Source organism: Ambystoma mexicanum, chromosome 3p (assembly GCF_040938575.1).
Source record: "Ambystoma mexicanum isolate Mex_15411 chromosome 3p, UKY_AmexF1_1, whole genome shotgun sequence".
NCBI lineage: Eukaryota > Metazoa > Chordata > Amphibia > Caudata > Ambystomatidae > Ambystoma > Ambystoma mexicanum.
In genome coordinates this window covers 940,320,250-940,332,260 of record NC_090925.1, presented here as the reverse complement: position 1 = coordinate 940,332,260, position 12,011 = coordinate 940,320,250, and the positions used below count along the sequence as shown (strand labels likewise).

At 46.6% G+C, this 12,011-nt stretch overlaps 1 protein-coding gene across 2 annotated transcripts in view; it reads right to left on the bottom strand.

Annotated features, from left to right (window-relative positions):
• Positions 1–12,011, bottom strand: part of LOC138581140 (rho GTPase-activating protein 39-like) — a 650,156-nt gene that overhangs the window by 60,935 nt on the left and 577,210 nt on the right. For both annotated transcript variants that reach the window (XM_069652244.1, XM_069652245.1), the window contains one exon: positions 3,556–3,629. In XM_069652244.1, coding sequence (XP_069508345.1) covers positions 3,556–3,629 — 74 coding nt within the window. The remainder of the gene's footprint in view (positions 1–3,555; positions 3,630–12,011) is intronic.

The window sequence follows — 12,011 nt, the reverse complement described above, 5'->3', positions numbered from 1 at the left end:
GAATGAAGGGATTGATTTTGTGAAGGGTGGAGATTTTGAGCCAGGCTGTTTGGACCTTCTTGGCTAGGTGTTCCTGGAAGGAAATGCTGCTGCCAATGATGAAGCATAAGAATGTTGCTGATTTTGAGAGTTGCGGATCAAATCCTTATTGGCACATATAATTGAGCCATTGTTAGACAAGCTGTTTGATGGGGGGGACCTATGAGGATGAATTCGGTCTTGGATGGGTTTTTGAGGAAGGCCATGGACATCCAGGACCTGATAATAGCTAGGTAATCACAAAGCCGCCTGATGTCCTGTGGGCTTGTTACTCTCATGTTTAACTGAGTATTGTCTGCGTATTGGCGGATGGCTATATATGGATCTTGGGAGGAGCGTGCCCAGAGAATCCATGTAAAAGTTATGCGAGGGTAGAGCCTTGGGGACTCTACCAAAGACTGGAGTCAGATAGAACGCAACATGTTCATCTGGATGGCCAGGTGTCTACCCGAGAGTTGTGAAGAAGACCAATTCAGGACAGTGCCATCCTGTCGCAATGAGGCTCAGGAGGCTCTGGTGGTCGACTGCATTGAATTCAATTGAGTGGGCAAAGAGGGCAAGGAGGCCTTTATCCATGATTTGGAGAACATCATCCACCGCCTGGATGGGAGCTGTCTCGATGCTACACTTGGGGCAGGACCGCCAACTGATTTAGGCGGTGTAGTTGCTAGAAATCTACCAGCTTCCACATTGCCTGCTCTTTTTCTTACACCCATGCCCAACGCTCTTCTTACAACAACAAGGAAAGAGCCAGAAAGGGCAAAGACAAGGGCAGCGGGGATAAAGAATGCAGTGAAATGACCCGAATTTTGTTTTTAGGTCATGTATTAGCGATTTCCCTGTTGAATTATGGTTTTTGTACTACTGCTTGAAAATATATACAGGGTGAAACAATGCTGTTTTGATCACAAAGGGCTGCACAATAGATAAGATATAAAAGATTAGAATAGATACAATAGATAAGAAAAAAATATCGATTTATCAAGAAATTAATGTTGTTTTTGCCATTCAGGCATTAATGTATTCAATGTAAATGTATCGATGTTTTAAAAATGAGAATATCGCAAAGCAGAAATTTATTAAAATGCTAATTGGTTTAAGTCCTAAACTATTTTTTTATTACTTTGCAATTAGAAATTCCATGTGAAAGTTGTCAAATTTATTTTCAATACTTTAAAATGAGACACTGCATTATCATTTATCCCAAATTGTGTTTTCTTTAAAATGTCAAGATTGTGTAAACCTCTACATTAATTTTAGGATTTTGAATATCACTTAAATAAGAATAGTAACAACATTTCAGAAATCGTAAATAACCCTAACCTATCAACTAAGAATTGAGAGTGGCTTCAAACTCCTAAACCGTGCTGTCATTTTGACAAAATAGAAGGTGTTTCAAAAGTGCCATCATATGCCCTCGGACTACCAATACCATAAGACGTGGTATCAAGTGACACAGCATTTGACAATGGTCACTTCAAAATCCCGCAGAAGCAAAAACTTGCATGCATGTGAGCTGCAAGGAGAAGAATGGAGGCGAGGTTGCAATTGCGGCCCTGATAAGGCACAGTATTCCCGCCATTCAGCTGCATGCTGATTCTTAAAGAAGGGAAATCACAGAAGGGCCCTATCTCTGCTCCAGCCTGTGCTAGATAACATTTTAAAGCAGTCTCTCCCAGGAGCATAGACGTTGCCAGGGAAACCAATAACTTTGTAACTACCCCGAAATACAACTCTTACCAATTTGGCTTTGCAATCTCATTATTCCCCAATGGCAGTGTACAGGTGAAAGTTAGATTTCCCACTTTTTAAATGTAGTGCAAACAGGTTCAGTGCCCTTAGAATACCAAGGTTGCTTGTGTGCAGATAATATTTGCTGGCGCGCTGTGTCGATGCCTTTGCCTTGCTGAGCTTTAGTGATGATCTTTAAGAGTCCATACTTCATGTAGGTCCTCAGCCCACACTTGAGTGAGTAAAGAACTGTCCACTCATTTGGGTGCTCACATGGTTGGAAATGTCCAGCAACACTCAGAATTCATTGCTGCTGATGCCTTGGCATCCTTCCCCCAGCAGCTAGAGGTGTACGAGGGTCCATGCCCAGTCCTTAATGCATGCTACTAGCGAAACGCCTGGTCGTGGTTTGTGGCTCTCATGAATTCCCATCCATCTTCCAATTGCCCAATCTTTCCACCGGTCATCCAGTGCCATTTAACATCAGAACCCACTGCTTCAAGCATTACCTATGCCTTATTCTAAGGCTCTGATGATGACATGTCAGAAGCGTGAACCAGAAAAAGGCTAGAACTTGTAGTTGGACTATAGACTTTGGGTTTTTTATCCAAATCTTTCTTTGTTTTAAACCATGCTGTCTTGCATTGCCTTCTATTTCTAGCACTACATCTTAAAGGGTCCGGATCTCATTCTGTCACACTCTCCCTCTCTATCTCATGTTATTTCGTTTTGTCTAAACGTAAAAAAGCTTACATGGAGAAAACATACTAGTATCTTCAAGGGGAGAAACCAAAATAAACAAATGTCAGTTCTCAGCCTTGCCCTTCTCTTGCTCTCATTATAGTCCTATTCTTTCTGTCGTGATCTGTCTTTCAGTTATGTTTTTTTATCTCGTCTCACTCTTATTCTCGTCTGCTTCATGCTCATCCCTTCCCAGAGCTCACGATTTATTCCCCTTACATTTTCTCTCTCTTTTGTATGTTTTCCATTCTTTTCTTTCGTGTCCGACACAATTTTCTTGCATTCATTCTGGTTCGGCTTTCTCTCATTCCGTTTTTCTCTCAGTGCCAGTTGCTCTTGTTATCTTGTTCCCTCCTGTTCTGTCCGATTCACATGGTCTCGCTCACCATCGCTCCCTCTTTCTCATTCATATGTCTCTGTAGCCCTGCAGTTTTAGTTCTGTTTCTCATTCTCTTTGACTTGCCTCACTCTGATTTGCCATCAATCTACCATTTCGTCTCTCACTTACTACTGTACTTTCTAATTCTTCGTTTTCCAGGTTTTTGTTATTTGTCTCTCTCATATTCTGGTGCTCTTCTCCCCGTTTACGTATCCATAGCTTTTGCTCTATATCCTATTCTCTCACGTACTCGTCTAGGAATTCACCCTCCTGGATGAATACTGTGGAAGCAGCAGCAGGCACAGTTTAGTACAGAGTCCTTGTCCATGGAATGGCACTCCGGGCATCCCTGGGAGGGCAGTGAAAGAATGCGGGAATGTCCGTCCCACCAAACGCTTCAATGACGCACCCTGGTTCCCACCAAGCAAGCACCCCATTAAAGAGGCTTCTGCTTGATTTAACAGTGAAGGAACCTTTGGGTTGCATTCCTTCTTCCCCTACCCTTCAGTCTATTCCTCACCACAGACTGCCATCAGCATGTGCTTCTAGTTACATCTGCAATAAATATCCGAACTTCACTGAATTGTACAGTTTTACAAAGTAAAAAACAACTCGACAGCAACTGCATTATGAGAATAAACATGCACAGTTCGTCAGGCTCTTACCTTCTTCCCTCCCGTAATGGCCACCTTTTGCAGTTTGCGGTAACAGTATTTTGCATATGTACTTATGGGCAAGCCTGGCAAAGGAAGAGAAGAGAATCAGTGTCAGACAGTCAGAGAGAGTATTTAGCCAATAGCACAGGCCTCACTCTGTCGCATGAAAATCGAGCAGATACAGGTTCAATATCATTGAATCTTCCCCGGCCCACTGGCCTCTCACGAGCAAATCTGACAGGTTAATGACAGGGATGAGAACAGCTCTATCTTTGCCCCCAAGGAACCCATTCAGGGTTGCCTATGCTGCCACTTTTAATGCAAGGAGGTAACAGTGGTACAGGGTTGCACTAAAGGGCAAGGGACTCAACTGGGAACTCACGAACCGACTCCCACCCTCACATTAGTTTAACAGCCCATGCCTGAGCCTCACCATGCATTCCCCCTTTCTTACACTGTCATTTAAACTTGGATGCAAAGACCTTGAGGATCCTCAGATCTATCCCTCGTGCAACGGTATCGGGTAATAAAATTGCGCCAAAAATGTTGTAGGTAAACAAAAGCGCGGCACAAATGCCATGGTTTGACCCGGTAAAGGTGTACCCCATTATACAATTTAAGGGGAACGGGGGTTGCCGGGGTGCCCCCCTTCTCCCCTTAAATGGTATAATGGGTCCAGGGGTTGCGGGGGTGTCCCCTGCATCCTTTACTTAATTTGGCGGCAAAACCACTGCATTTTTGCGGCGATATTTTGTGTCCACATCCATTTTTGCAGCGATTTAAGACATAGAACCATCCAACTGGGCTCTCCACTAGACTGGAATGCTTGAGCAGATGTTAAGCCCATGACGCACCCAAGTACACGCCCTCTGAATATGCCTGACTGGTGGCACCAGATCTGCCAACTACAACACACCAAGACAGATCACATGAGCTCAGCCTTCAAAGGCTAATGTTCCGCTCTTCTTCCTTCTCGCTCAAGCAGAGGTCGAGTCAACGCCGCCCACCCTTAAGACACAACCCCCTCCCCCACCTATATGACTTTCCTTACCTACCTCCTACTGTCCGGAAGATCCAGCTTTCTACAACTCACTTCTAACCACAGACTACGGTCAGGAAAACCAGACGTGGGCGAATATTCGCTCAGACAACGCTGAGCGCCTGGGGACCATTAGGGTGGTACGGGGCACAGTATGCACGCCTACTACTACATTACTCTTTCTTTCACGCGAGAGTCGGATTCCCAGCTGTAACACCCTTCTGAGAAAGCTCCATGCCATAAGATCTCTCAATTCCCTTGTGAGCCTACCAGTTGCCACTGCATGCCACAAACGTGACCCAAATGAGGCCCTCCGCTGGGGAAATTTGGGGGTTCAAAGCGTTTATCGTAGAACCTCTAAAGCATGCAATGGTGGATTGGGAGCATTTCTGATGTTTATTTACCCCTGAACTGTTAAACCATTGCAATGATGGTGGGACTTCCCAGAGCCGTGCTGCCTGCCTCTTAGTTCGGGGTCGTAGCGATCAAAGATTTGGCTTGTTTGTACAAAAATTTGAATGGGGAGAAGAGCGATAGCACTGAGTGCAGACACCATTGATTGTGATATATTGGAATGTCATATTGCCAACCCTAAAATATAAGCTCAAATCCAGACTCAAGCTTCACCTGCTAGCTCCCGTCCCCTCAGTACACCTCCTACTCAGACCCCAAGGCTACCTCTCCGGATAGCATGGCACACAATATTAACTATGGGTACTGGGCCCTCAACATATCTCTTATTTAGGTCTGTTACACAGTCACTGTCCCTGGTCCATGTCTCACATATCTACGCTTCATCACTTGATATACTCTTGTTTCATACTGTAAAGGCACACTACCCAGCGAATGGCTAAACTGTGCAATTAAAATCACCAATAAATACTAAAACATTGAGCGTTTCAACTTATTACCGTTTCCTACAATGTCTCAAACCTTAAGCCTTTGAACCTATGAACACCATAGAACGCCTTAATGAAAAGGAAACTACCAACCAACCCAGCGCCATTGTGACACAGGTTCAATACCCACACTGTCTACACCCTGGGAATGCCCCCATCTTCTAGAATGTATCCTACATCCGAGATTTATTGTTAACTAAATAAAAATACAGAATTAATTGATGCGTTGTTAAGCTTCGCAATAGCACTCACTTTACCAACCAAAAAAGGATACGCGGTGTAGAGGACCCCAATGGGATGAGAAACACTGCCCTACAGGTTATACTGCAACAGCTATAGTAGCAACCTTTAGTAGGTGCTCCAACAAGCTGAGCTACCTCATCTCCACCAAAAATGTATGACGTTTGCCACTGCACTGGTTGTGCCCGTAGCATTCATAGGCATTTGTAGACACACTGTGCCGTGGGCACCAGCCGGTGGGAGAAGATGCGGTAGCATGCAGCCAGCAAATGGGAGGACGCTCCTTGCCATATGTGTGATCTGCTCCCTGCTTGATCCGTTATGCGTAATGTCAGATCACGAGATGATAACGTGATCGGGGAACAGTGTTTTCATTCGCATTTTCTGTAATTTACAGGTTTGTGCAACTTTGCTACTGAAAATGATGAGTAGATCGTTTTCAACTTAATGTACAAAAGTGCTAAATGCGAATGGAAGAGCACGTGCTTAGTAGATGTCTGATGGGAATCAACTTCCAAATCTGGGGGGTAAAACCCTTGAGAAGCATGAAGGGTTTTCGCAGGGGCAATGAACACAACATAAAATATCCATCCTGCGACTGGGATGTTCAAAAGCATGTACATTTACAGCTCATTTGCAATGATTACATTTTAACAGTTGAGAGCTGTGTGCCACTTAAAAACCATTACATTTCAAAGTCTCTGCAAACTGTCAGCTTAGCCTTAGTGAATGCTAGGGAGATTTTCGTGTTCAAAACATGGTTGAATGTTTCCAACGCGAGTGTCTACCGATTCCGAAGTTGAGCAGCCCACAGCGAGTCGAGCAGCAACAGCATATCCAAGCGTGCTAAGCACCTCATCTCCCAAAGGCTGCCTCCATAGCCGCCAGAGCACCTTCAGAGCGTTGCAAGCAGATGCAAATGGGGTCCAGAGCAGCCTCTGGGAAGTATCATTCACATGTCCGACATGGCATGAAGGGGGCCCCAGTCTACAAAAACCCACTATGTTTACTGTTTGCCCACTTGAAAGTCATCAGTTGTCTTCTTATGGTTTGGTTTACCGGTCAATGCTGCCAATATGATCCACACTCCAATCAATAACCAGCACCCTCTGCAAGAGCGGCCGGAAGTGGCAGCAACAACGCTGGGAGGCACGTGAGTTGGTCCCATGCCCGGCAGATGGCGCGCCCACAGAGAAGGACGTGTAAGGAAGGAGCTCAGTGTTCCACGGTCACCCTAAAATATGCAGAACCTGGAGCCGCATGGAAAAGATGCCCTCTTTGGCTTTATGAGGCTCGTTCTATGCAAATCCAAACCCAAACGCACATGTCCGCAAGTGCACGGGTCCATCTCAAAGACAGATCAGCACCGTGGGTCGCTCGGATCCCTCATTGATATGCAAATGATCGCCAGCATGGAGCCTCTTTCACATGCAGATTCATTCGGGGCAGCAGGAAAGGATTTGGAATTCTGAAGTAGAAACTTGTACATCCCAACAGGCAAACAATTCCTCCAGCAAATTGATTTATTCAGCAAATTCTCTGGATCGAGGACTTTAATATGGCTGACACACCGCAGTTCAATTGGAGTAAACAAGAGAATCAGCTAAGAACTGTTCCTTTTGCAGCACAGACGGGAAGGCCGGTTTAGCAGCCACCACCCTGCACGGATGAAATGGAACTCAAAGTAGCTATGGCACATTTGTGGATAGGTGTGCATGTCTGTACGAAATTTTCAGCATACTTCACAAAATGCTACAAACCTGAAATTTGCCATGTGGGTATGTTCCATGGTGTAGACAATGTAAAAAGTATAAAATCGAAATGTTTCTAATTATTTTTATTTTTAAATCAGTCTGCAATTTATGCATCTATTTATTGCGTATTTATAATGCGCTTATACAGCAAATGTTGTTTCAAGGCGCCACAAGACAAAAAGGAGTGCGGCGAGGGGGACGTGGATGAGGAATAACAAAAACGGTCCTACAAGGCCTTGCAACAATTCAGGATTGTGCAAGTGCAGTAAAAAGAAGTACAAGGGAGTGGGGGAGGAAAGGGGGGCGGGGGAGTGCCGGTCAGAGCCTTAAAGGAAGCATGCTTCGGCACAGACAAGCCCCATGATAGGGAAGGCTACATCAAATGTGTACAAAATACAGCATAGGGCTGAGTGTGTCAATCCGGCTTAGATCTGCTAGGTTCCATCAGGTGGGTTACAAACATAGTGAGCTATGTAGGCAGTATAATGCTGCTAGGTGACATCAGGGAGGGTGCAGCACGGGCTATGGGGGTTGCAGGCAAAACAAGTCAAAAATGGTGGGTTGCAGTAAATGGGTTTACAGGCAAAACAACACTGGGCTGATTTGGCAATCCAGTGGTTACAGGTTGGTAAAATACAAAACACAGCACAGGGCTGAGAAATGTCAACTATGCAGGTACAAGTAGGTAAAGAAACAGTGCGGGTACACGCACTGGGGAAGCCTCACATCATGGTGCGGTGGGCTACTTCAATTATGCAGGCACAGATAGCTAACACGCGACATTAGTAAAGGTGCACAAATTGGAAAAGCCACACCTCATGGTGAGAGGGGCTACATCAAGTATGCAGGCACAAGTAGGTAAGAGACATTAGTGTGGGTGCACAACTTTGGGAAAGCCTCACCTCATGAGGCTACATCAGGCATGCAAGTAAGCAAGAGAAAGTCTTATATGTTGCAAACAGGATGCACAAAGCCACATCCAGTACTAACAGGTAGATGAGAGTGGGAACAGCGCAGGTCTGACCAATGACAAGTCAAATGAAGGTAGGTGCAGAATCTGCAGAGCCGCGCCTTGTGGTACGTGGGCCATAGCAGTTGTACAAGTGAGTAAACAGGCAAGTTCATCACGATTGAGAGGGGGAGTGGAGGGATAGTGGGGCGTAACGCTCGGAGTCCGGAACAAGCCTCTCACCCAATGAGGAATGGGGATACAGCGGTTACACCAGACGATCAAGGGCAGATGAAGAGATGAGGCACAGTAGGGGAGGTCGTAACTCGAATGCAGAACATAGGGCATTGTGAAGAGCACCAGCAGACCCCAGATAGCCGCAGATAGTGTAGGAATAGAAAGGGGGCTATGAAGGATATGGCTGTCAGGATCATAGCATTTGCAGTCTTGGGGAATGAAGAGACTAGACATAAGGCTTGGACGTGAAGGCCATCAATGGTGCGGATGGGCGAGACGGAGATCCAGCCTTTTGTGTCTTACCTCGCAGTGCCAGGCACAATGGCGTGTGTCGCATCAGGTGGCATGCCCATGAAGTAGTCCGGGTACAGATGAGGAGAGACCAGTGGAGCACCAAGGTAAATGCTTGCTCTGGAGCAACGTATGCGCCAGACAGGGATTTGGCCCGGATCCTTAAAAGGAGGCCCTTGAAGGGGACTGGCTTTGCATGCCGGCTCCGAGGGCAGGAAGTGGCCCCCGGCCAATTTGCCGATTGTGGACGCAGGCATTTCATTAGTCAAGGTCTTGGGAGGCTGGTGGAAACGGCAGCGGCCATGGTAGCACGAACAATGTGCTCTTTAGATGTAATATGGTGCCTAGCAAGGGCTACCTGCCGGATCTTCAAAGCAGGATGTTCCATGGTGCAGGGATGTAAAAATTCACAGGCACAGACCGGGATTTAGCCCGGACCGTTAAATCGAGGCCCTTGAAGGGGTCTGGCTTCGCCTGCCGGCTCCCAGGGCAAGAAGTTGAAGTGTAGGCACCGGCCAATCTGCTGATTGCGGAGGTAGGCATTTCAGTAGTGAAGGTCTATGGAGGCTGGTGGAAGTGGCCATGATACCACAAACAATGTGCTCTTTATGTAATATGGTGCCCAGCCAGGGCTTGCCTGCCGGATCTTCAAAGCAAGATGTTCCATGGTGCAGGGATGCCAAAATGCACAGGCCCAGTTACATCCCCACACATTTACTTGCTACTGCAGGACAATTAAGATCAGGTCAGTTTTTTTTGTTTACAACGTCATGCCGTAAACTTGTTTCTCCTATAGTGGCATCCATGGTGAGGGCTAGATGACATTCTGTGTCCCCAAACTGTTTGGCGATTAAACAAGACGTTGGGGGTGCAGGGCACACCCTCTCACAAGCCTGCCTGGATGAAAGGCAATGATTCAAGGTATGTAATGCTCACCTGATTCCCACGGAGGCGCAGGTCTGGCTTCGAGTGCTGATGCTTCTTCAATGGTGAAGCGCAGGACTCTGAAGATGGACAGGAAGGGCCCTCTACTCTGGCTTCTCCGGCTCGCAGGAATATTCCCCTGTGCGTGAAAAGGGAGTATTACCTACTGACTGAGTTATGCTCAAGCCTCCCACTCTCTTCCAACCCTCCACGATACCCTTCCACGATTCCCCGTGAAGTCTCACCTTAGGGTCAGGAAGGATGAGCTCTCCATCCTGCTTCTGATGCAGGGGCGCGTTGAAACCCAGTTACTTCACTGGATTGAGGATTGATGGGAGCTCAGGTAAGCTTCACTATTCAGGTAAGGCTCTGTAAAAGTTCTGTTGCAAGTTCAAAAGTCCAAGCTTAATAATAATGTTCATTGTCTTTTTGCAGCAAGCGCTAATGCTTATGTCTTTTTTCCCCTTAGGGGCCGGGGTTCGGAATGCCGGAGATATGGCACCGACCCGAAGTGAAACGTGCAGTTCCAGTAAATGGCAGGTTAGTTCTGGATGAGCGCTCGGGAACTGACTTTGCATACGCTCATTCAATGTCTTTGTCTTTTTTCCCCATAGGGGCCGGGGTCCGGAAAATGCCTGGAAGCGGCAAGACCCGAAATGAAATGGGAAAGACCCAACAGGTAAGTCTTATTCCCTTCCTTCTCTCACCTCTTATTCTTGTCTTTTTCTCTAGGCTCTGGGAAGTGGCTGTGTATCCGGATGATCGCTGCTGAAGATGGAGGAACCCAGGAAAGGTGAGTGAAATGCAGCGCTGCAGCGATCGTAACAAAATGCTTTTAAAAATAATGTCTTCCCTTTCAGGATCGTCGGTGATGTCTCGGTGGTGCAGATTTAGCTGGTAAGGTCTCTTGTCTCCCTTTGCAGGTGACCCAGGATGCTGACAGGCGTGGCTGAAGTCCAGATGCAGGAGCTGACACGGTGAGCGTCCAGCTGCGAGGAACAGAACAACGCGAAGCGTGAGTTGCTGATCGGGTGTGGTTTAAATAGCTTTGGAAGAAGTCCCAAGTGTGTATCCTTCCTCGACCACACCCGGGTGGAAAGTAGTCCCACAGGTAAAGTAGTTCCATTCAGGCCTCAAGAGGGCCTGGATGTGGCAGCATGGTCTGCATCAGGTAAGTGCACATTAAAACACTTGAACACATGTCCAGCTTTATGAGCCTGGCGCCTAAGGCGCCAGGACAGAGGTCCAACATGAGCCTGGCGCCTACGGCGCCAGGACTGCGTCCAAAGGGCCCCAGCTTGAGCCCGCTGGCACTCCCCTGGGGAAATGATGCCTGCCTCTGGGGTCGCTGGGTCACACCTGGCTCCTTGGAGGTAGGCATCATGACAAGTTACCAGTGTTGATGTTCCCTTGCAAAGTCTTCATCTTGGCTACATACCTCCCATCGATAGGTCATCCATGCTGCACCAATTGCAGTTGTGGACTCTACTTCATCAGCCTTATGCTGGCCGGCGTCTTGCAATGATTGGATATGTGTGTGTGTCTGTTCGAAATATTCAGCATACTTACCAACATGCTACAAATGTGAAATTTGGCATGTGGGTAGGTTCCATAGTGTAGACAAGGTAAATATAAAGTTAGGACACAATAAAACATACACAAGGCTATAGCAGACCCCCACATGCATGTCAGCTACAGACATGTGCAACACCGGGTGGTACTGCTAGTATATATACATATATAGGCAATCTTTAATTTTGTGTTACAATTAGTGTTTGTCGTCCCATTCCACAAATCTCTCATGATTAGCATTAACACTTTTTTATATTGCTCATTCTATGAGGCTGTCCATATCTGTATTTGACAGCGAAGAGGTTACATGGAGTGTCACAGCATATAAGAACCTAAAATGCACGATACACAGGGCAACCAACACTAGGCTGATGGGGAGAATCAATGTTGAGAGAATGTGCAAATGAAAGATGGGGTTTCTCACATTAAGCTTTACCATTTTGGGAATACAGGGCCCTCTCTGCCTCCGACTGCAGGTTCGGGACGAACATCGGCAGGCAGATCACTTGATTCAGATGAAATGGAGAGACCACCATAGGCACGTATTTGGTAGCCACCTT